General features: G+C 42.2%; 1 protein-coding gene across 3 annotated transcripts in view; it reads left to right on the top strand.

The window, feature by feature from the left end:
- Positions 1–2458: 2458 nt before the first annotated feature.
- LOC139565377 (N-terminal EF-hand calcium-binding protein 1-like) overlaps positions 2459–26822 on the top strand; it is a 68550-nt gene continuing 44186 nt past the window's right edge. For all 3 annotated transcript variants that reach the window (XM_071385681.1, XM_071385673.1, XM_071385689.1), the window contains exons 1-2: positions 2459–2747; positions 10306–10330. In XM_071385681.1, the coding sequence (XP_071241782.1) occupies positions 2622–2747; positions 10306–10330 (151 nt within the window). In that variant the 5' untranslated portion in view covers positions 2459–2621. The remainder of the gene's footprint in view (positions 2748–10305; positions 10331–26822) is intronic.

Genomic DNA, 26822 nt, shown 5'->3' with positions numbered 1-26822 from the left:
ATTCTGTCTCTTCGCAGCAAAATCTGCAGAGCTGGGATGGTTGTATACCCCAAATATATAACATATTTGGTTGCAAGAATTTGTATAATAATTGAAATGGAAAAATGTGATGTTTTGAATCCAGCGTCGTTTTGTGTATCAATTCATAAACCATGTGCCATGGAATCGGTACATCGAAAATCTCTTCCAAACAAATTTTCAATCTATATGGCACAGCTGTCAATTTTTTGGACCTTAAATGAAACTGGTATACTTACTTATCAGAATTTTCTTTAACCAATTTTGGTTTTTGATGCAGGGCCGACAGACAAGTTCCTTACTTTCCCCCCTCTTCCATTTCTGCAGTAATGCTGCAATTAGTTGGTTGTAATTGTGGATAGAGCAGACATTTCCATATATTTTAGTTAGCTGCATGTGTGACATAACTCCACCAGTCCTATTTATGATATAATTAACAAAGATTCTACTTGTTTGTTGTTGTTGAAAAACAGGTTAGGGTTAGACAAAGTTAAGGTTAGGTTTAATATCTGATTTTAAGAAGACACATTTGATAAATGGGCGGGGATTAGCCATAGTCATGACTTTGTGGCTATGTTAACAAGGGAAGACCGCTTGGGAACATCTGTGTCATGTGACCAACGTAAGGCGATGTGAGCAACAACATAGCTAGTAGGCCACGTTTTTTGCATGATAAATAAGAATTTCTAGAAATTAGAGATTCACTTCCAAAATGAAAATAAAATATTTTTACACATGGAAACTAAATCTTGTGGGAGCCAAAACAAGATACAATAAAGAAAATGTTAAACAAGCAACATTTATTTATTAACTAGAGTTTAGGTTTTGCTTGTTTGAAACAGGATTACAGCAATACATATTCATAAGAGTACACAAATCACAATCTCTGCACTGGACCTTCAGTGACAAAAGCTCTCCCCTGCACAGGTTGGGGTGCATATGTGAGAAGGGGAAAATAAGTATATATTAGAACAAATAATATGTTCTATTATATTATCTACAATGTATTGTTATCCATAGCCTATACTTTGTGTGTGTGTGTGTGTGTGTGTGTGTGTGTTTAAAAAAATATATATATCTGGTATTCGCATTCATAGGCTAGCCTATCACCAGCAGATGGCAATGTCTGGCCCAACAAACCTCAGACATCTATAGTGGGGTCAGAAATGATTAACACCCTCGATAAATGACTATAAAATATCGAATTCAAATACTGAGCTATATTGTATGCTCCCCCCAAAAAATGGAACTTATATTATTTTATACTAATACAATTACTCAGAGAAAGAGATTTTGTTAAACAAGTAATACAAAATTATTGACACCCCTGTTTTCAATACCTTTCAATACCTCCCCTGGTGAGGATAACACCACTGATCCTTTAAAAAAAAAAATTGGGAGGAATCTTAGACCATTCCTCTATACAAACACCTTCCAGATCCTTGATATCCTTTGTATGTACTCATGGACTGCCCTCTTCAATTCAAACCACAGGGTTTCAATGGGTTTTATGTCTAGAGACTGAGTTGTAAAATGTTGATTTTGTGGCCAATTAACCATTTCTGTGTGGATTTTGATGTGTGCTTGGGATTACTGTCTTGCTAGACGATTCACTTGCAGCCAAGTGTCAGCCTCCTGGCAGAGGCAACCGGGTTTTTGGCTAAAAGTTTATAATGAGGTTGACCTTAATAGGCCCCAGGACCAGTGAAAGCAAAATAGTCCCATAACATCAAAGAACCCCACCATATTTTACAGTAGGTAAAATGTAGATGCTAAACCTACCACTGGGGTGTACGCGGCCAAAGAGCTCTATTTTCATGTAATTTGATCAAAGCATCGGTTCCAATCCAAGTGCCAATGCCGTTTAGCAAACTCCAGGCATTTACCTTTGCTGTACAACATTTTGGCCACACACACCAGTAGTGGGTTTGGCGTTGAAATGAGAATGCATGAGCAGAAAAATATGGTGGTGGATCTCAGATGTTATGGGGCTATCTTGTTTCCACTGGTCCTGGGGCCCTTGTTAAGGTCAATGGCATCATGAACTTTACCCAGTAAAAAAGCTTGTATCATAAATAACTACTCATTATTATTTGTAGCTTGGTCACATCAATTTACCCATGATACATCACAGTTTTGATTCTCTCAAACAGGACCATTATCTGCTCATTTCGCTGAGTCTACCTTTAACCTACAGTTAGAGTTAGGCCAAATTTGATTTCCTTCATATCAACATCCTTATTGTAGCTCTATCAATCTTATTCGCTTCTAATGTTTGAAATTCGCCTATTCTAGCCTTTTCTACCATTTATATTGTAAAATAATGTTATTATTGCGCCACGTGGTAGCTTTTCCTCCTCTTGCCTTGCAGGGATGCGCAACAAAGATTTTGACCAATCAGCGCTCTAGAAGGTGGGGTTACCTACCGCAGAAAGTTGCAGAGCAGCATCACTGCTGGAGCACGGTTGCAGATCAACATCACTGTTGCAGCACTTTTGTCTCGGTTTAACAGGGCAGGGCGACACTTTTGAACCCCTTGTCAAAAGGCTACACTTTCCAAAGAGCAGGTGTCTACAAGTCGGCTATACATCTTCCACATCAAGATGTTGGCGTGCACAGAGATGATCACTATGTGCCTTCAGTCGGCGAAAAATAAGCATCTTCGCGCTCAGCAGGAACAACCGCAGCCACTGCATAGCCCTGTTAATGGACTTCCAATTTTCAAAGATGTAAGTAGTCACATATTCTCTCTGAAAGCTCTGCACACTGCTGTCAGAAACAATCAACCCTATTGAAATTCTTTATTTGCCTATGGTTGATGTATGTTAATTTGGGGGGTGGGTATAATTTGTTGAACGTTCCAACAGGAATCTGTTCCAATAACTTCGTAAATAACAAGGATGCCAACAAACAACGCATATAAAGTAGCATGATCAATTCACCTAGCTAACTAGCTGCCGAATAGGCATCAACTCACCACGTAGCTTATTCTTAATGTTTGTACATAGGCTACCAGAGTGAGGACAAACATTTTTCAGAATAAACGTGGTGAGTGAAAAACTAAACAAAATTGCCTCCCTACCTGGTATCTTATTCTCCCGCGATACAACTTTGTATGCGTTGTTTGTTTACAACCTTGTTATTTACTAAGTTTTTGGAACAGATTACTGTTGGAACGTAACACAAATTATACCCACCCTTGTAAGCATGCACAAAAACTATTATGCAGAGTTGAACTATAGGCTAATTGTGTTAAAAACCAGTGAACCTCTATGTATTTATAATCAATCATCATGGAGATTAACTACTTGTTTTGTAAGCATCTTGTTTTAAAAATTAATGGTAAATACATCTTGCCATATTGTGGCTAAAGACACCATTATCGACCTACTGTAACCGACACAAACATTCAATTGAGGTTAAGTGCCCATATCTCCACCACACCTTGCTGCACTCATTGACTCCTGATATGATATTTGACTACTATGTATTGAACTCAACCTTTGTGTGTGTGTGTGTGTGTGTGTGTGTGTGTGTGTGTGTGTGTGTGTTTAACAAGAATAGTAAACAAACAAATTTGACCAACTGGGGACATTTTGTTAGGGTTAGGAGCTAGGGTTAATGTTAGGTTTTTTGGGTTAGGGTTAGTGATGCACCGATATTACATTTTTGGCCGATACCGATATCCAATATTTTCCTTGCCAAAAAACCCAATACCGATAACCGATATTTAAAATTTTAGCGGCCTTTTTACGCATTCTAGTACAGTTAAATAGTTAACACACACACATGGACGCAGCGGTCTAAGGCACTGCATCTGTGCAAGAGGCATCACTACAGTCCCTAGTTCGAATTCAGGCTGTATCACATCCGGCCGTGATTGGGAGTCCCATAAGGCGGCGCACAATTGGCCCAGCGTCATCTGGGTTTGGCCGTCATTGTAGATAAGAATTAGTTCTTAACTGACTTGCCTAGTTAAATAAAGGTTACACACACACAAACACACCACACTGACCAAAAAGTTATTTTGTTGGCTTTACGTATGTCCCCATTACCAGTAAAACATAATCAAAACCTATTTCTTTCACTTGCTGTGCTGTTTTGTTGTTCAGTCGTTCCATTCTCAACCAGGATTTCTATGGAACACCGTTTGGGTCTTTGCGTGTCAAAAGAGACACTATTTAAAACTATTTGACCAATTGTTGACCAATCAGGACCTGAATATGACTGCACGTCACATAAAAATTTAACTCGATCATACATTTTTTTACGTAGTTATTACACATTGATTACACTATCACTTGTATTTCATATGTCACAACGATTCATCGATACGTATGCTATGATGCTAGTAAAGTTGTCTTGTGCACCTACAGTGCTGGTCATTAAAAAAACGCTAGCTAGCTCATGAATGCAAACAATGTTCTTCCCCAAAAACATAGCAAAATGACCATCTGTTTGACTAGCTATAGTTAGCTAGCTAACTATATAGCTAGGTGATATAGTTAGGTGTCATCATCTAAAATAACCCTAATTTATAAGACAGTTCTTATTTGATTCATGGTGGTCGGACCCATCTATGTGAAGCTAGCCACAATAAGGATTAGCCACAATAGTGGACTTTGCAGTTAGTCTTTGTTAGGTTCTTATTTTTTAGAGTAAATAACTCACGGACACGAGAGAAGCTTAACCAAGTTTAATTCTTCCCAAAGGGTCGTTACAGCTTTAATTCAGACAAACATTCAACACAAGCACTGATATTTAACCCTTTCTCCTAGGCTGAGTCTCCTCCTCCACAACCGAACAGCCAATGCATCTCTGTTACTAGACAGAACCTTAGTGATATCTATTCTTCCTCACTTCACCTAACCTGACCTCTACCCCAAAGTGCTCACTCCTTCCCAACTCAAGGCTGTCATGGTTATTGATACCAGACTGTGTCTCGTCTCCGCCCAGAGGATCCCTGATGGCTAACAACATATCCTGACAATGTAAACATGATACATTACCCTCTCTCCCTCAGTGACATTGTTAGTTTCTAAGATCTCCACCCGTCTCCCCTTATCAATGCCTGTCACATGTAATCGCTTCCCTGCACTCAACACATTCCAAGCTTAGTTGCACCCAGTATATACCTTCCTCCTATACCCCTTAAAGTCTGGTGTAGACCCTCAACCTTAGGACTTCATCAGTGACATGAATAAGTAACATTTCATATTCTCAGAACCCAACACCTTCAAAATAAAAGTATAGCATAATTCTACTATTTGTGTTCATTTGCATCACTTTCAATTACATACTTTTATTTTGAAGGCAACCTGCAAATTCCACTATTGTGCCTAATCCTTATTGTGGCTAGCTTCACAACACATAACCCGGTCCGGTCGAGCATCACTAGCCAGATGAATCTAGCTGGCTGCATATAACGTTAGCTTTGGGCAACAGGGTTAAGTAGCTGGCAAGCTATTTATTTTCATGAACTGAAGTTCAACTTCAATAGTTGAACAACAAGTGGCAACCTAGCTAAGACTTACTCACAAGGATTCCTAAATCATCGCTAAGAATAATGAAAATGACTGCAGTTTCTACTGGTCATTGTTTTCAGGCTGGTTGTATTGGTGCTAGCTAGGTACCAAGCTAAAGCTAGCAACCCCAGAAGTTGCGGTCGAACAAATCTTTCTTTATTACCTATGCGGTATTGTAAACACATCGTTTGTGGCCGGTGTTTGCTTGTTTGCTGACTGTTTTGTACAGCTTTGACAGTGCTACTATCTTTTTTGACATGCAAAGACCCAAACGGCGTTCCATCGTATGTATGTCATGAAGCTAATAGCAGTGACGCTATTACTGTGTAACTCCGGTAGGGCAACATCGGAAAAATAACGCACTTGGTAGTGTTAACCGGTTCTCGACCAGTCAGCGAAGCCAACATCACCCACAACAGAGAATGGTTGATTGTCAAGGGCAATGAAATTCCATTGTCTTGCCTTTTTTGTTACTCTTTGAAATGACTGCTTGACTTGTTGACTGCTTGATCCCAAAAGCAGACATTGTGGGCTAGTTTCAGAATGCTGTGTTGCACGCATAGTGCAAAATTTTACGTGGCGTCATTACATCATGTCCCTTCGTTATATAGTAATTCATGTCGGCTTTGACATCGGTTTTACACATCGGCATTTAACTAGTGAGTGGCTGATACCGATGTTTTCATTTTAGCTAATATCGGCCAATTCCGATATGTTCACCGATATATCGTGCATCCCTAGTTAGGGTAAGAGTACAGGTTAGGGAAAATATGATTTGAATGGGACTGAGTTGTGTCCCCACAAGGTTAGCTGTACAAGACTGTGTGTGTGTGTGTTTGTTGGGTGGTATCACTAGGGTTGGGCAGTATCCAGATTTTCATACCTTCATACCGTTCCTGTACCACACCGGGGTATTTGATATTACTGACAGGGGGCGCTATTGCTCTCCAAACCTAAAAAAGTATTTAAATTTTTTTATTTTTTTTGGGACACAACATATTTAGGCACCAAGGATCTTGATCCTGGATGGGATTGTCTTTGCTGTAACAAAGAAGTTTGGTCTAGCAAGCTAGCCACTTAGCTAGTAAGTTAGCAAACCAAATGTATAGCTGGAACCCTTAGTTAGAGATCATTTATTTGGCACATCTTAGATAGTTATAAGCAGCAGCAATGTTTCTGCAAAGCTTGACACAAGCAATAATGGAAGCAATAATGGAAAAGCTAGATAGACTGCTGTTTACATCGGCTTTTACAGTAACCTTGAATACTAGCACACTAAAGTGACAGTGTAGTTTTTACAGCATCCCTTGTTTGTTGGTTTATTTGTTCCTTGATCATCACAGTGAGTTTGGATCTGTTAATTTGTGTATATCTTATTCATATAACACACCGAAGCTCCGTTGAGGTTTTTACTGCCTACTTTTAATTGGATTCTTGTTTCTTTGTTTCATCACAGTGAGTTGGGATCATATGTTATTTATGTGACCCTCTCTCCTCACCATGCACTAACCAAAGGGAGAATAATGAATGCGCTTAGATAAAAATATGTCTTTGCCATCATCTCCTTGAAAATGTATTGTGCAGTTCAGAATATTGATTTATTGAGATGAATGCACTCCTGCCTGACAATGCCAACTGATGCCAACTTTTATTAGATTTTCTATCGCTCTCGAGATAAACAACCCAAATATAGCGTAAGAGAATGTTTGGCTAATTCACTTGGTTGATAAGTGGATGAGCTCTTTGTGATATGAATATATTACAAGGCTAAATAGTTCTGCGATACCGTTGTATATTTTGCCCTTGGAAATGTGTCATCTTATGTCATATTTTCCCCTATAGGTAACATAGAAAAGTCACAGTTTATGATAGCATTTTGAAATCATTGGAGTGTGAAGCTGTGCGTAATATTTGTAAATCGGACACAAATAATCATGGTCTTAAGCTGCAATTTGAACGCAATAGGAATACAACCTCAGATCTCAACTTCTTGAATTAGGCAGAAGGAGAAGGCAGACGCTTCAAAAGACTCTCCTCTGAAGGTTTGATGGCTTCTTTGTTGACCGTGTGTAAAATATTTGTGTGTACGTGACTGTGCGATCGTGCATGCGTTTCCGTACACTGAAAAACAGGAAGTTACGACGAGGGAGATCATCCTCAGGCAGTCACTTGGGCAGCAGTCTCCTTCCCCTCAGAGAACAGTGTCAGTAGGACTCGAGGTTCCCACTAGTTTAACACCTTCCCACGTGCCATCTGAAACAGACGCTCTGGGAAGCAAGACTGACCTTTATCTGCACGTTGTAAATGATGCATTATCCTCTCAAAACACTTTAGCAAAATATGGGGCCTTTCTCACTGCCATCTAGAAGCAAATGCCAAGTAAATAATATTTAGACAGATAAGAGAATGTGTTGGGCCAATTAGAGATAATGGGTTTCTTTAATACATTTTCTTTCATTTCCAAGGAAGACAGGAAAGCTAAGGTGTTACATTCAATGTGAATTGAAGTGTAAAATAGATGTCTTCAAATCTGTCATTCAAACAAGCAAAATTAATCATGTGAATGTACAGTTGAATTCGGAAGTTTACGTACACCTTAGCCAAATGCATTTAAACTCAGTTTTTCACAATTCCTGACATTTAATCCTAGTAAGAATTCCCTGTCTTAGGTCAGTTAGGATCACCACTTTATTTTAAGAATGTGAAATGTCAGAATAATTGTAGAGAGAATTATTTATTTCAGCTTTTATTTCTTTCATCACATTCCCAGTAGGTCAGAAGTTGACATACACTCAATTAGTAATTGGTAGCATTGCCTTGAAATTGTTGAACTAGGGTCAAACGTTTTGGGTAGCCTTCCACAAGCTTCCCACAATAAGTTGGGTGAATGTTGGCCCATTTCTCCTGACAGAGCTGGTGTAACTGAGTCAGGTGTGTAGGCCTCCTTGCTCGCACATGCTTTTTCAGTTCTGCCCACACATTTTCTATAGGATTGAGGTCAGGGCTTTGTGATGGCCATTCCAATACCTTGACTTTGTTGCCCTTAAGCCATTTTGCCACGACGTTGTTGTCACGTTCCTGACCTTATTTTCCTTTGTTTAACTTTGTTTAGTTGGTCAGGACGTGAGCTGGGTGGGCAGTCTATGTTATGTGTTTCTATGTTTAGGTTCAATGTGTTGCCTGATATGGTTCTCAATTAGGGGCAGGTGTTTGACGTTTCCTCTGATTGAGAACCATATTAAGGTAGGCTGTTCACACTGTTTGTTTGTGGGTGATTGTCTTCTGTCTTTGTGTTCTGCACCAGATAGGACTGTTTCGGTTTTCACATTTCTTGTTTTGTTGTTTGTAGTGTTCTAAATTATTCTTTATTAAATCATGTTGAACACTAGCCGCGCTGCATTTTGGTCCTCTCCTTCATCCCAGGAAGAAAACCGTTACAGTTGTAAGTATGCTTGGGGTCATTGTCCATTTGGAAGACCCATTTGCGACCAAGCTTTCTTTAACTTCCTGACTGATGTCTTGAGATGTTGCTTCAAAATATCCACAATTTTCCATCCTCATGATGATATTTTGTGAAATGCACCTGTCCCTCCTGCAGCAAAGCACCCCCACAACATGCTGCCACCCCCGTGCTTCACGGTTGGGATGGTGTTCTTCAGCTTGCAAGCCTCTCCCTTTTTCCTCCAAACATAACGATGGTCATGATGGCCAAACAGTTCTATTTTTGTTTCATCAGACCAGAGGACATTTCTCCAAAAAATACAATCTTTGTCCACATGTTCAGTTGCAAACCGTAGTCTGGCTTTTTTATGGCGGTTTTGGAGCAGTGGCTTCTTCCTTGCTGAGCGGCCTTTCAGGTTGTGTCGATATAGGACTCGTTTTACTGTGGATATAGATACTTTTGTACCTGTTTCCTCCAGCATCTCCACAAGGTCCTTTGCTGTTGTTCTGGGATTTATTTGCACTTTTTGCACAAAAGTACGTTCATCTCTAGGAGACAGAACGTGTCTCCTTCCTGAGCGGTATGACGACTGCATGGTCCCATGGTGTTTATACTTGCGTACTGTTTGTACAGATGAACGTGGTACCTTCAGGCGTTTGGAAATTGCTCCCAAGGATAAACCAGACTTGTGGAGGTCTACATTTATTTTTTAATTTTTTTTTGAGGTCTTGGCTGATTTCTTTTGATTTTCCCATGATGTCAAGCAAAGAGGCACTGAGTTTGAAGGTAGGCCTTGAAATACATCCACAGGTACACCTCCAATTGACTCAAATTATGTCAATTAGCCTATCAGAAGCTTCTAAAGCCACGACAATTTCCTGGAATTTTCCAAGCTGTTTGAAGGCGCGGTCAACTTAGTGAATGTAAACTTCTGATCCACTGGAATTGTGATAATGTGAAATAATCTCCCAAGTGATGGAGAAATCAGATTGAGCAATTGCTTGTCACATTTAAGGGTTGTTTTATGCTCTTTGTATTGAGTTAGGATCCCTTGTAAAACACATAAAATCTATGAGTATGAATAAATGTGTGGATAAGTGGATGTACGCATTTTTCTGCATGCTTGTTTCCTTGTTACAATATATATTTAAATTAGGATGGAATAGCGTACCCTCAAATGCTCCATTAACACAAAAGAATATCACAGTCTCTGGGAACTGTCTTTATGATGAATTACCCCAATTTGAAATAGCCTTGCAAGAAACCCTATTTTGACGCTTTGTTAAAATCAATACCTAAGTGTTTTCCCTTTTCTTTCAGATTTTCTGCCGCGCTGACAAAAACGGTGAGTAAACAACAGATTTTGTCTCCAGTGAATGTGTTGTTTTTACAGTTCTTGTTCCATTTCTAAAGGATCATCCTCACACGATACCATTTAGGGGGGAAATATGCGGTTGTTATTATGGTTCATTCAATCGTGGCTTTCGTGGCATTCCCACAGAACTAATATGCATACATTTTAAAAAAGAAAGTAAAACGCAGGCCTGTTCCGAATGGACCCAAGGACAGTCAGACCCATTTCTGAAAAAGCCTGTGGAAAACAGACCCATGCCCGTTCGGATCCGAGAGACTCTTTCAGATCCGAGGGTAGAGAGAGAGAAAGAAACCTCCGACCTGGCACAGCCAGTGCCATCAATAAACGAGGGATATTGGCCAAATGTGTTTTCAGCACACATTACGTGTCCTTAACAGCCTATAACAAAGTACAAAAACACAATTCCTTGTGTTTCGATGTGTAGCATATGCAAAACTTTATAGCCTATTTTAATCGTTTTTACTTTGCTGAAACAATACTTGTCCACCTCACAGTTCAGCTGTCAGATTTGAGCGCTAAATGCATCCAGGCATTGCATGCATAGGCCTAAAAGCGTAGTCGTTCACTGTATGACATTAATATAAAAAATAAAAGTTCAATAGCTTGATTTATTTTGTTGCTGTGGGCTCAGTTTTATCACTAGCACATAGAAGGCCGCAACTTTGGCAGCACACGCGCCAAACATAAAACAGCTTGTTGCATTGTTGCCATATACATATAATCCATAGAAGGGTTTTGGAACCAATTTGACCGTGAAACTCCTTGGTACGCTAGCAATGGCTGCCAGTCCTGACTTGGGAACTGCCATCTATGGATTATATTTCTGTGATTGGTTGTGGCTGTCAGTTTGCCTTTCTCCCGCCTCTCATCAGCAGCAGGTGCACGTAAAGGTGAGCGTCCGATACCAGTTTCAGCTGGACCTGGCCAGCCTAAGCTATAGGCCTACTTTTTATTGAGTTGCAATTGGCTTACACTGATAAAAAGCTTGCACAGTTCTCATCACCTCACACATTAAATGAACAGAGTACGGGTCCAATCAGGTTCCGTCAGTAAATACATTTTAAATTGCACATACCTGAGATCCGTGGCAATATATCAGACCTGACCCAGATCCGAGACAAAGGTCAGAATTGGGTCCCGGGTCAGATCTTGGAATTTTGGGTTTGGTGGACCCGTGAAGACCTCTAGTGTAAGTCAATTTTTCTCCATGGAAAACTGAATGGTGAACAATTACTGCTTATCCAATCATAGCTAGGGCCAGGAGTGTTTCCTGGTCTGGTCACAGGATCAGGAAAAAAACTTCTGGGCTCTATCTCAATTAAAGACACAACAGCAATTTATTTTAATTGTTCCTGTTGATAAACAATATCAAGTATAAATAAAACTGGACTAGACATTGAGAGAATGATTTTCAGAGGGCTGAGAAACAAGGCGATCTCCGAGTTAAGAAAATCGAAAGCCATTTTTCATTAACGTCACAAATTAGGTGAAAGGTGATTGTAAACAAATTTGGAAAAAGATAGACAGTTTCAGGCAAGACAAATTCAAGGGAGATATAAAACTGAAAATGTATGTAAGATTGATCGAGGATAGCTACTCTATAGCCACTACTTTTAACTATTTCTTTATTCAGTCTGTATAAGATCTGGGGGCGAAAGTTTACAGTGAGCACGATATGTATCACCCAATGCGAGACTCACTCAAAATGTTTGATATGATTCCAACTACTGAGGTGAGATTTAACAAAATCTTAAGCAGCTTGAAAACCACTAAAGCCAAATATGGTTTTGATCGTGGTTTTGATCGTGTTCTTTAAAACAAAGATATTTTAACCTCCCCAATAACACATTTGATTAATTTATCCATTAACCAAGGTATATTCCCAAAGGAATCGAAGTCAGATGTTGTTACCTTCATATAAATCTGGAGTTTTTTTTTATGATCAATAATTATAGACCTATAAGTATTTTGCCAATCATTTCTAGGGCTGCAGAGAGGGTAGTTGCTGAGCAATTGACAGATCATTTGAACACTAGTGATTTCTCATTGCACCCTATGCAATTTGGTTTCAGAGCTAATCATTCTAATGAGTTAGCAAACTGTTATTCTTTGGAGAATGTTAAATTGAAACTTGACAAAGGGGGAGTGGTAGGAGCTGTGTTCTTAGTAGGGATACACGACATATCGTTGAGCATATCGGAAACAGACGATATTAGCTAAAAATGCTAACATCGGCCCGATGTCTAGTTTAACACCGATGTGCAAAACCGATGTCAAAGCTGACGTGCATACCTATATAACGTAAGTAGATGACGTAATGATTCCACGAAAAATACAGCGCTACACAGAACAGAAGCAGAAAAATACTAAGCAAACAAGTTCAAGTTGAGCAGTCATTTGAAAGAGTAAGAATTTCCACGAGACAACTCAAAGGCGAAATCCATTAACGCCAAGATAATGGAATTCATTGCCCTTGACAATCAACCGTCCTCTGTCGTGGATGATGTTGGCGTTCGCCGACTAGTCGAGCCCTGGTACACACTATTTTTCAGATGTTGCCCTACCAGAGTTACACAGTATTGTTGAAACGTACATCTATGAGCTACTTGTTTTGGGCGTCACTGCTATTAGCTTCACGACTGACATTTGGACAAGCGGTCAGCCCCATGAGCATGCGGAGTCTGACAGCACAGTGGGTCGACCAGGATTTCGTACTGAGGAAAGCCATATTGCATGCTCAAGAATGTGCTGGTTCTCATACCGCCGCTGCCATCTCAATGGCATTTGAAACATGAACACACTCTTAGCGCCATTCGAACTGACTCAAGAAATAAGCTAATCAACTGCGCCTGCAGCAGACGTGATACCTTCTGTTGTGGCATTGAAATGCCTGCTTGACAAAACTGTCGACACATACCGTGGGGTTAAAACTTAAGGTTAAAATACAAACCGTGGGGTTAAAATACTCAGTGGCATTCTCTCTGAGCCTCTTTACTGTGTCGCCACCAAGCTCGATGCTTGGTACTAGGACCTCTACTTCGATGCAGAAAAGAAACAGGGTTTACGTGAAATGGTGAATACTGTACACAGCTGGACAATATGGAAACGGACACAGTGACACTGCGCACCGAGAAAGAGAGGCCACGGACAGACAGAGCTGAAACTTCACTGCTTGACACGTATGATGAAATCCTGGTTGAGAATTAAACGACTGAACAAATGAACGAAACAGCACAGCACGTAAGTGAAAAAAATAGGTTTTGATTATGTTTTACTGGTAATAGGGACATACATAAATGCCAACAAAATAACTTGTTCAGGTTACACACACTAGCAAGTCAGTTAAGAACAAACTCTTATTTACAACGATGGCCAAACCCGGACGACGCTGGGCGAATTGTGCTCCGCCCTATGGGACTCCCAATCACGTCCGGAGGTGATAGTCTGGATTCGAACCAGGGACTGCAGTGACGCCTCTTGCACTGAGATGCAGTGCCTTAGACCGCTGCATCCATGTTTGTGTGTGTGTGTGTTAACTATTTAACTGTACTAGAATGCTTAAAAGGCCGCAAAAATTTGAAATATCGGCATAGTTTTCTTTAGTCAAGACAAATATTGAATATCGGTATCAGCCAAAAATGTCATATGGGTGCATCCCTAGTTCTTAGATATCCTTCAACCTGCACCTATGGACTGACCTCAATCAATTTAAACCACGGGTTTTCAATGTGTTTCAATTCCGGAGACTAGTCCTGACCGATTGGTGCTTTTTGAGGTTGGTTCAATTTTGGTTTGATTATTTCTTTTTTTAAATAAACATTTTTTTTCTTTTTCGGTTTCATAATTTTTTGGGGACATTGTGGGTTGAATGCTGTAACACTGAATAAAACAATTAATAAAGGTCCCATGATGGTAGTGACTCCCCATTACTGCTTATCATAAACCATAATTGATTCACATTACTTTAATAAAAATATCTGATGACTTTATTATTTCATTCCAAGTCATAATTTCATCTCTATAGAGCTGATACCTATGCTGTCTGACAAAATCCCTATTTTAGTAGTTTATAAGTAATTAAGGCATACTTTTATGACTGTCACGCCCTGACCTTAGTTATCTATGTTTTCTTTATTATTTTGGTTAGGTCAGGGTGTGAATGCTGGTTTTGTATTGTCTATGGTTTTTTGTATCTCTAGGGGTTTTGGTAGTCTAGGTATATGTAGGTCTATGGTGGCCTGAATTGGTTCCCAATCAGAGGCAGCTGCTTATCGTTGTCTCATATTTAGGTTGCCATTTTCCCTTTTGGTTTTGTGGGTTCTTGATCTATGTTTAGTTGCCTGTCTGCACTATCCATATTAGCTTCACGGTTCGTTTTGTTATTTTGTTCGTTTTGTTCAGTGTTCGTTCTTTAAATGAAGAATGTACGCTTACCACGCTGCGCCTTGGTCTCCTCCCTTTGACGGCCATGACAGACTGCTGAGTATCAACTAAAAATCACTTAGATCATGTATTTTCATGCCGGTGAAGCAACTAATATATGCCATTTTAGCAGACACTTTTATCCAAAGCAGCTTATGGTCATGCCTATGGGTGGTCCTAGGAGTCGAACCCACTACCCTGGCGCTACAAGCACGATGCTTTACCAACCGAGATACAAAGGACCACCCTGCTGCTTTCTATTCCTCAATCGTGTGTTCTTTCTTCTGTGTCGCTCTGCACAGACCGGACAAGTTTAAGTGGGCGTGCAATGGATTATGGTCATTGTAATTAATTACCATGGTTCTGCGCTAAACTATGTCTACTGTCTATCTCTACTACATCGCACAGTTCAGGCTTCATCTGATTTACCTCTACAGAAACTGCACATTGAGCTCACAGAAAAAACCTAGACTGAAATGTAATTCAAATAATTTAACCGATGCTGGTCAACTAATTGTTTAAAAAATACCCGACATTTTGGTTAATCGCTCAGCATTTTACAGTAGGTATGGGGTTCATTTCTGCTCACTCGTGGCCAAAGAGCTCTATTTTCATGTCATTTAACCAAAGCACAGGATCCAATGCTGTTTAGCAAACTCCAGGCGTTTACATTTGTTGGATGACATGAAAATAGAGCTCTTTGGCAATGCACACCAGTGGTGGGTGTATGCATGCTGTGATATTTTCTCACATTTCCTATTGCGTTACAAGTTGGACGCAAGCAGGAGAAACGACAACCAAACTATTGAAATCTCTGTACAAGCGTGCATTGAAAGTTTTTGATCAGAAACCAAATTATTATTGTTATTAAATTTCCAAGCTGTCTGTCACATTCTGACCGTAGTTCCTTTGTTATGTCTTTATTTTAGTTTGGTCAGGGCGTGAGTTGGGGTGGGCATTCTGTTGTTTTTCTATGTTTTGTTCTGGTATGGTTCTCAGAGGCAGGTGTCAGTCGTTGTCTCTGATTGGGAGCCATATTTAAGTAGCGTGTTTTTCATTGTGTTTTGTGGGTGATTATATTTTCTGTTCTGGGTTTTGTTTCACCGTACAAGAGTGTTCGTTTGTCGTTGTATTGTTTTTGTTCAGTGTTCATTTTTCATATTAAACAATATGGACACTTACCACGCTGCGCATTGGTCCTCTTCTTCCAACCACGACAAGCATTACTGTCCCTCATACCATCACGATCACCTAATCATCCCCAGTTTACAATTGGCTCATTCATCCCCCTCTCCCCTGAAATTATTCCCCAGGTCATTGCTGTAACAAAGAACCTGTTCAGTCAACTTACCTGGTAAAATATTTGTTAAAAAAATTAATCACCACCATTGTTTGATTCTCGAGAAACTATTTTGTTAAGTTTGGAAAGTTTCTGTAAATGTTTTAAATCAAACAATGCTTTTTAAATGTTTACATGAACTTGCTCCACAACCCTTAAGTAGTCAAGTTACTGCTTTGCTATCTATATGGTCACATACTAGGGGAGAGTTTGTGTAGAATAGTTTTAGGTGAGACCACACATCACAATCGTATCAAGTTCACTTTCCCTCAACAAATTATTTTTCAGCAAAGTCTGTGCTAGTGGGAAAAGAAGTGTTTATTTTTACATTGCTATTGGACCTGTAATTTGTAAAAACCCATAGCAAAAAACAGCAACAAAATAATTTCCTAAAAAATATACACTGCTAAGTTTGGGGTCACTTAGAAATGTCCTTGTTTTTGAAAGAAAAGCAATTTTTTGCCCATTTAAATTAACAACAATTTGATCAGAAATACAGTGTAGACATTGTTAATGTTGTAAATGACTATTGTAGCTGGAAACGGCAGATTTTTTAATGGAATATCTACATAGGCATACAGAAGCCCATTATCATAAACCATCACTCCTGTGTTCCAATGGCACGTTGTGTTAGCTAATCAGAGTTTATAATTTTAAAAGACTAATTGATCATTAGAAAACCCTTTTGCAATTATGTTAGCACAGCTGAAAACTGTTCTGATTAAAGAAGCAATAAAACTGTCCGCCTTTCGACTAGTTGAGTATCTGGAGCATCAGCATTTGTGGGTTCGATTACAGGCTCAAAATGGCCAGAAACGAAGCACTTGCTTCTGAAACTCAGTCTATTCTTGTTCTGAGAAATGAAAGCTATTCCATGCGAGAAATTGCCAAGAAACTGAAGATCTCGTACAACGCTGTGTACTTCTCCCGTCACCGAACAGGGCAAACTGTCTCTAACCAGAACAGAAAGAGGAGTGAGAGGCCCCGGTGCACAATTGAGCAAGAGGACAAGTACATTAGAGGTGTCTAGTTTGAGAAACAGACGCCTCACAAGTCCTCAACTGGCAGCTTCATTAAATAGTTCCCGCAAAACAGTCTCAACGTAAACGGTGAAGAGGCGACTCCGGGATGCTGGCCTTCTAGGCAGAGTTGCAAAGAAAAAGCCATATCTCAGACTGGCCAATAAAGATTAAGATGGGCAATAGAACACAAACACTAGACAGAGGAACTCTGCCTAGAAGTTCAGCATCCCGGAGTCGCCTCTTCACTGTTGACGTTGAGGCTGGTGTTCTGCAGGTACAATTTAATGAAGCTGCCAGTTGAGGACTTGTGAGGCGTCTTTCTCAAACTAGACACTAATGCACTTGTCCTCTTGCTCAGTTGTGCACCGGGACCTCCCTCTTTCTATTCTGGTTAGAGCCAGTCAAAAAGGAAATTTCAAAGTGACCCCAAACTTTTGAACAGTAGTGTATATTTGTTGTTGCTGTGTTTTGCTATGGGGTTTCACAAGTTTTAGGTTCAATAGCAATGTTTCCAATGATTATTATGTACAATGTCTTGACTTCTGGGTGGAAACTTGTCTGTATGTTCTGACCTGTTTTTTGTTATAATTTTTATTTTATTCACCAAACTGGTTCCGCTTAAATTAAGTGCAGCTTATAAAGGCTTCATAAAGCGTTCATAAGCACTATACAAATGTGTCACAAATCATCTAACTATGTCATGCTTTATAAAGGGATCATAAATGTGGCATAACTGTGTGACTTAATTACCAATGTCAAATGTGTCATAACCCACTAGGTTGAATATGACAAACATGTGCTTTATAAAGGGTGACATGTTTGGCTTCAGAATGACACATGCTCCAAAGAGAAGTCATGTTAGTCACACCAGGCAACACTTACCTTGATGAAAGCCCCCAACATAAAGAGAATGAAAGTAGCTTTCTTCTGGAATCAAGTTACATGTTCCTCAGTTCACAAACAGCAATATAAGGAGCCATACTGTGCAGTGCTGGGCCCAGTCAGGTCTCCCCCGCTGAAAGATCAGCCACAAAATGTTGACACCATTGTAACAGGTTGTAATCGAGCCCTGGTCTCCAGCATGGGACAGAACGGGAATACCTTGTGGCTAGGCAGTCTCAGGTAGGACTATTCGAAATCATCTTGGCTCTGACACACACACACACACACAAATGCCTACAGTTAACCTGTGGATCTTGGGAACCTTCATAAATCAGCAGAACATTTATAAACAATGTATTAACACGTCATGTGGTGTCCTGTAATACTTTGTTTGAATTGCGACACCTTTTGGTCATTCATAACACACACATCTTAATGAGGCAAAGTTAAGAAATCATCACTATCAGCTAAAACAAATAAACATTCAAGAGAAGTTTAAACCATACATTTCCTTTTATTTTTACATTTTAAACCCTTTCCATTAATACCCCACCCTCATTTATCACATCTCTAACACATTGGATGGCAAGTTAAAACAATACAAATACATGGAGTTTCCAAAAGTCCAGCAATGCAATTACATTGAACATTACACAGGGTTGTGAATAGTGTTGCTTGTCCCGGAGCTGGCGAAAAAACGGTTCTTGCCTCTCTGCCTGCTGGTGGTACTGCATGTTGGTTCCAAGATGGCGTAGCAGACAGACGTCTTTGTCTTGTCTCGTCTCGGCTCATGTATATATCTTTTTATATACACTGCTCAAAAAAATAAAGGGAACACTTAAACAACACAATGTAACTCCAAGTCAATGACACTTCTGTGAAATCAAACTGTCCACTTAGGAAGCAACACTGATTGACAATAAATTTCACATGCTGTTGTGCAAATGGAATAGACAAAAGATGGAAATTATAGGCAATTAGCAAGACACCCACAATAAAGGAGTGGTTCTGCAGGTGGTGACCACAGACCACTTCTCAGTTCCTATGCTTCCTGGCTGATGTTTTGGTCACTTTTGAATGCTGGCGGTGCTTTCACTCTAGTGGTAGCATGAGACGGAGTCTACAACCCACACAAGTGGCTCAGGTAGTGCAGCTCATCCAGGATGGCACATCAATGCGAGCTGTGGCAAGAAGGTTTGCTGTGTCTGTCAGCGTAGTGTCCAGAGCATGGAGGCGCTACCAGGAGACAGGCCAGTACATCAGGAGACGTGGAGGAGGCCGTAGGAGGGCAACAACCCAGCAGCAGGACCGCTACCTCCGCCTTTGTGCAAGGAGGAGCAGGTGGAGCACTGCCAGAGCCCTGCAAAATGACCTCCAGCAGGCCACAAATGTGCATGTGTCTGCTCAAACGGTCAGAAACAGACTCCATGAGGGTGGTATGAGGGCCCGACGTCCACAGGTGGGGGTTGTGCTTACAGCCCAAAACCGTGCAGGACGTTTGGCATTTGCCAGAGAACACCAAGATTGGCAAATTCGCCACTGGCGCCCTGTGCTCTTCACAGATGAAAGCAGGTTCACACTGACCACGTGACAGACGTGACAGAGTCTGGAGACGCCGTGGAGAACGTTCTGCTGCCTGCAACATCCTCCAGCATGACTGGTTTGGCGGTGGGTCAGTCATGGTGCGGGGTGGCATTTCTTTGGGGGGCCGCACAGCCCTCCATGTGCTCGCCAGAGGTAGCCTGACTGCCATTAGGTACCGAGATGAGATCCTGAGACCCCTTGTGAGACCATATGCTGGTGCGGTTGGCCCTGGGTTCCTCCTAATGCAAGACAATGCTAGACCTCATGTGGCTGGAGTGTGTCAGCAGTTCCTGCAAGAGGAAGGCATTGATGCTATGGACCGCCCGTTCCCCAGACCTGAATCCAATTGAGCACATCTGGGACATCATGTCTCGCTCCATCCACCAACGCCACGTTCCACCACAGCCTGTCCAGGAGTTGGCGGATGCTTTAGTCCAGGTCTGGGAGGAGATCCCTCAGGAGACCATCTGCCACCTCATCAGGAGCATGCCCAGGCATTGTAGGGAGGTCATACAGGCACGTGGAGGCCACACACACTACTGAGCCTCATTTTGACTTGTTTTAAGGACATTACATCAAAGTTGGATCAGCCTGTAGTGTGGTTTTCCACTTTAATTTTGAGTGTGACTCCAAATCCAGACCTCCATGGGTTGATAAATGTGATTTCCATTGATCATTTTTGTGTGATTTTGTTGTCAGCACATTCAACTATGTAAAGAAAAAAGTATTTAATAAGAATATTTCATTCAGATCTAGGATGTGTTATTTTAGTGTTCCCTTTATTTTTTTGAGCAGTGTATTTCTCTTCGCATTCTTTTTAATATTTTTCCTAAACCTCAACTTCAAAATACTCCCCTATAACCCGCCTCACCCAATGTGGTGTGGATCTGTTTTTTTTCCTAAAGTTTTTCTATTTACCTCCGAACCGGAATACCTCAACTCAAGCTAGCTAGCTATCAGCTATCAGTCAGCTAACCTTTAGCTCGGAAAGCTCTTGCCAGTTCGTACAACGCGTTTCAAACCAGAGCATATCGGACCCATTTTTCTCTCCATATCCCCGGATTACTACTGCAAACTCTGAACCTTTTCATCTGGATCATGGCAGCTAGCTAACCGCAACCCGGATTGTCTACTCCTGGCTAATGTTTCTGTCCCGGAGCAAGCACCAACTAGCCCATGCTAGACCCATCTCCCGGCTAGGGCTCCTGGGCTACTCCTGAAGCCCACTCCTCGGCTACAATATCCGGACCCCTTCTACTGCCGGTACGGGGCATGGAACCCCGCCAATCCTTCACGACTGGAATACCGACAATCTACCCGAGGAACCCAACAGGCGCGACGTCCCCTGAAGGCCCATTCTGCTAACTGCGGCCTGCTAGCTATCTATAGCATATTGGACTGTTAGCTGATCCACCGGCCAGTTTCTTGGACCACTATGCCCATTTTGCCAATTGGACTTGGACCCCTCTGCTACTTGGAACCCTACTAATTCCACGACTGGTCTATCGACATCACCGCACGAGGAGGCAAAAATAGACTTTTCCCCATTATGCTAGCTTGCTAGGGAGGAGGTCATGTTCCAAGCACACTAAGACAGTCGTGAAGAGGGCATGACAAAACCTATTCCCCCTCAGGAGACTGAAAATATTTGACATGGGTCCTCAGATCCTCAAAAGGTTCTACAGCTGCACCATCGAGAGCATACTGACGGGTTACATCACTGCCTGGTATGGCAACTGCTCGGCCCCCTACCGCAAGGCACTACAGAGGGTAGTGCGAACGGACCAGTACATCACTGGGGCCAAGCTTCCTGCCATCCAGGACCTCTATACCAGGCGTTGTCAGAGGAAGGCCCTAAAAATGGTCAAAGACTCCAGCCACCCTAGTCATAGATTGTTCTCTCTGCTACCACACGACAAGTGGTACCGGAGCGACAAGTCTAGGTCCAAGAGGCTTCTAAACAGCCCCTACCCCCAAGCCATAAGACTCCTGAACATCTAATCAAATTGCTACCCAGACTATTATTTTTGAGATCAATACCACATTCAGTGTGGTTCATCTTAGGGACGTCTGTAATGGCTGTCAAAGTCGTTCTCCTCCTCAGACGAGGAGGAGCATGGATCGGACCAAGATGCGGATTGATAATTGTACATGTTTAATGTAAATAACAAGAAAACACTACAAACTACAAAACAACAAACGTGACATACCTCAAAACAGTCCTGTGTGGTCCAAACACTGACACAGGAAACAAACACCCACAAAAGCCTACTGCCTATGGCTACCTTAAATATGGCTCCCAATCAGAGACAAATGAATGACAGCTGTCTCTGATTGAGACCCAATCTAGGCAGCCATAGACATAACTAGACAACCTAACAAACACTATCCCATACACATACAACACCCATAGACTAACCAAACACACACAACATACAATGCCCACCCCAACTCACGCCCTGACCAACTAAACATAATCAAAATAACATAAAAATAGGTCAGGAACGTGACATAACCCCCCCCTCAAGGTGCGTACTCCGAACGCACCACCAAAAGTCTAGGGGAGGGTCTGGGTGGGCATCTGTCCACGGTGGTGGCTCCGGCTCTGGACGCTGTCCCCACACCACCATAGTCACTCCCCGCTTCCGTATCCCCCACCCAATGACCACCCTCCAACTAAACCCACCTAACTGAAGGGGCAGCATCGGGATAAGGGGCAGCACCGGGATAAGGGGCAGCACCGGGATGAGGGACGGCAGCTCCGGGCTGAGGGACGGCAGCTCCGGGCTGAGGGACGGCAGCTCCGGACTGGCTGGCGGATCCTGGCTGGCTGGCGGATCCTGGCTGGCTGACGGCTCTGGCCGGTCATGGCTGGCTGACGGCTCTGGCCGGTCATGGCTGGCTGACGGCTCTGGCTGGTCAGATCTGGCGGAAGGCTCTGGCTGATCCGGTCTGGCGGAAGGCTCTGGCTGATCCGGTCTGGCGGAAGGCTCTAGCGGCTCCTGTCTGGCGGACGGCTCTAGCGGCTCCTGTCTGGCGGACGGCTCTAGCGGCTCCTGTCTGGCGGACGGCTCTGTAGGCTCATGGCAGACGGGCGGCTTTGCAGGTTCATGGCAGACGGGCGGCTTTGCAGGCTCATGGCAGACGGACAGTTCAGACGGCGTTGGCTGGGCAGACGGGCAGTTCAGGCGCAGACGGGCAGTTCAGGCGCCGCTGGGCAGACGGCAGACTCTGGCCGGCTGAGACGCACTGTAGGCCTGGTGCGTGGTACCGGAACTGGAGGTACCGGGCTAAGGACACGCACCTTCAGGCTAGTGCGGGGAACAACAACAGGGCACACTGGACTCTCGTGGCGCACTCTAGGCCTGGTGCGTGGTACCGGAACTGGAGGTACCGGGCTGAGGGCACGCACCTTAGGGCGAGTGCGGGGAGAAGGAACAGTGCGTACCGGGCTCTGGAGACGCACAGGAGGCTTGGTGCGTGGTGCCGGAACTGGAGGCACTGGGCTGGAGACACGCACCATAGGGAGAGTGCGTGGAGGAGGAACAGGGCTCTGGAGATGCACTGGAAGCCTGGTGCGTGGTGTAGGCACTGATGGTACTGAGCTGGGGTGGGAAGGTGGCGCCGGATATACCGGACCGTGAAGGAGGACACGTGCTCTTGAGCACCGAGCCTCCCCAACCTTACCAGGTTGAATGGTCCCCGTAGCCCTGCCAGTGCGGCGAGGTGGAATAGCCCGCACTGGGCTATGCAGGCGAACCGGGGACACCACCTGTAAGGCTGGTGCCATGTACGCCGGCCCGAGGAGACGTACTGGAGGCCAGATACGTTGGGCCGGCTTCATGGCATCCGGCTCGATGCCCAACCTAGCCCTCCCAGTGCGGCAAGGTGGAATAGCCCGCACTGGGCTAAGCACGCGTACTGGGGACACCGTGCGCTTTACCGCATAACACGGTGTCTGACCAGTACGACGCCCTCTCACTCCACGGCAAGCCCGGGGAGTTGGCTCAGGTATCCTACCCGGCTTCGCCACACTCCCCTTTAGCCCCCCCCCAAGAAATTTTTGGGTGAGCCTCTCATACGTGCTGCCTCCTCATACCAGCGCTCCTGGGCTGTGGCTGCCTCCTTCTCCTCCCGAGAGCGGCGATTCTCTCCCACCTTAGCCCAGGGTCCTTCTCCATTGAAAATTTGCTCCCAACTCCATTCCTCCTCTCTCCATTGCTTTAGTTCTTGCCCTCCTTCCTCAATCCGCTTGGTCCTGTTGTGGTGGGTGTTTCTGTAATGGCTGTCAAAGTCGTTCTCCTCCTCAGACGAGGAGGAGCATGGATCGGACCAAGATGCGGATTGATAATTGTACATGTTTAATGTAAATAACAAGAAAACACTACAAACTACAAAACAACAAACGTGACATACCTCAAAACAGTCCTGTGTGGTCCAAACACTGACACAGGAAACAAACACCCACAAAAGCCTACTGCCTATGGCTACCTTAAATATGGCTCCCAATCAGAGACAAATGAATGACAGCTGTCTCTGATTGAGACCCAATCTAGGCAGCCATAGACATAACTAGACAACCTAACAAACACTATCCCATACACATACAACACCCATAGACTAACCAAACACACACAACATACAATGCCCACCCCAACTCACGCCCTGACCAACTAAACATAATCGAAATAACATAAAAATAGGTCAGGAACGTGACAACGTCCATGATAGCGATGACATGATTCAAGTTGATAGGCCACTTTGGAGTTGATTTATGGTGGTTTAAATTAACACGTAACAGATTTTTTTATTTGTAAATAAATCTATTTTTTTTTCATCAATCCCTTAGCTTTTCTCAAACTACAGTAAGTCAGGGCTACAGACTGAAACCATTTAATCACATTTTGCGACCCTTTGACTTGGCTGTGCGAGTTACATTTGAAATAGGTTGTACTTGTGCAAGCTGCACACTCTACCTGGTCACCTCAATCAAAACGTCCTGTTTTTTGGGATGTTAAAACCATGAATTTGTTCAACAGTAAAGTGCATTATCCTCATGATTCCTGTAATAAGTGTCTGCCCTGCCGCTGTTCCTGCCTGTTTCGCTGGGGCTGGCTGTTGTAATGAACGGGCCTCACACACTCTCCCACTCGTGTGCCCTCATGATTGTATAACATTTTAAAATGTAAAAAAAAAAAAAAGACTTTGGAAGCAACTACATTAGTCCATATTGAAGAGAGGATGGTCTCAGCTTTCTGTAGGTATACTTTTTATTTCTTAACGATCATTATTGAGCTCAAAGCACACTGTTTTACAATGAAGATATCTGATATGGCTTTGAAATACGGAGCGTGCTAACTTGCGTATCGGCCATTGTGAATGCAGTAGCCCTCATTACAATGTTTTTATTAGGACGTTACATTTACTGTTAGATGGCTACTAGCAGTAGGTGTTATATTCACAGTTAGTGATCTAGCTAATGTGTTTTGAGTTTCCACTACCACAGGTGGTAAATTGGCACCAATTCAATTAGGCCTATATTTAAAATTAGTGCACATAATGATAAAGGCAAACTCATCTATATGGAGAGAAAAAATCTGAACATTCTGGAGCCATATTTTGACAGTAAAATACAACCAAAAGTAAACCCAAAATTCATGACAGTCACTGGATTAGGTTGCATATCAAAATATGTTGAATCATGCATTCCTACTTGGACACGTTACAGTAGATGTAACAACCCACTTTGTAAGCCTCATACTACCGACATGCGTAATTAGAATTAAGTATTTGGAGCATATTTTTGCATATTAGCATATGTGCTAATATGCATTTACTGGTATAGTGTGGCCATTGAATGCATCAACATTATTTTCTCAAACTCTTTTGGTCTTTGGACTATTTTGATGAGTCCAAAGACCAAATTTGGAGTGAGTCTGACTTTTTAGTCAATGAGAAGATTTTGTAATGATTTTTGTAACCATTAGTGTTACATGGTTAAAAATGTGAATCGTTTCCTTATTTTTTAAGATATCAATGCCAAACTTAACATGGTTCACTGACGACCTTAAGTTGTTGATAGGCCATTGTGGAGTGGATTTACAAAGGATTTAAATGGACATGTAAAATCAGATTTTCTGATTTGTCAATAACTCAGCCATCTCTTAACCAATCCCTTAGTTCTCAAACTAAGTTAAAAGCCTACAGTGCAGTCAAAAATGTGATTTTCCTGTGTTTTAATATACCTTATATTTCCACACTATGAGGTTGGAATAACACTGAAAGTATGACAATTATGATAATGCCTTTTAGTGTAAGCGCTGTTTGAAAATACATTTCATCCTGTTTTGTTGGGATGGAGTTTTGGCCTGCCTGGTGACAACACCAGGTGCTAAATCAGTTAATAGACCAATAAGAGTTCCAAACGTCTGCCAATAATGGAAATTTTTTTGTTTTCTTTTTGACCATTTTAATTGAAAACAATCAAAGGTACCTAATTGTTAACCAGAAAATATTTGATTTTGAGATTTAAAAAAAACGGCTGCATTAGACCTTTTTAAATGTGCTACACCTAGAATTTCCTAGAACTTTTGTCCTATGTGGAATCGAGGTGAATTACAACAGCACAAGGCTGCATTCGAAACCAATCACACCCTCATCCCATTTCCCCGTACGTGGTGGAGACTCACGCATGAGCTTTTTACTTTCGGTTTTAGGCCACCGGCTTCAAACAGCTGTAAAAGCATACTTTTTTTGTTTATTTAGATGATACAATGATTCTCACAAACTGACAATGAGTAAACAGTGTAGAATTTTAGTAACCAGGAAATGACAGAGTGATTTCTACATGGACCGCTTGACCCGATTTCCACAAGATAACACAGCCACAAAGTCAAAACAGCTTTCCCATTTTGATAACAGATGCTGCTCCGACGGGAGAAATCAATAGGTGAATATCACAGCCAATCACAACACTGGCGGATAAATAATACTGTGAAACACGATCATTCCACTATTACTGTAGATATATTATGGAATTCTGATGAGCAACCCAAAGTTGTGGCAAAATGGCTTAAGGACAACAAAGTCAAGGTATTGGAGTGGCCATCACAAAGCCCTGACCTCAATCCCATAGAACATTTGTGGGCTGAATTGAAAAAGTGTGCGAGCAAGGAGGCATACAAAGAAATTCACCCAACTTATTGTGGGAAGC

This window comes from Salvelinus alpinus, chromosome 2, assembly GCF_045679555.1.
Source record: "Salvelinus alpinus chromosome 2, SLU_Salpinus.1, whole genome shotgun sequence".
In the NCBI taxonomy this organism is placed as follows: domain Eukaryota; kingdom Metazoa; phylum Chordata; class Actinopteri; order Salmoniformes; family Salmonidae; genus Salvelinus; species Salvelinus alpinus.
This window is presented reverse-complemented; position numbering and strand designations above follow the sequence as displayed.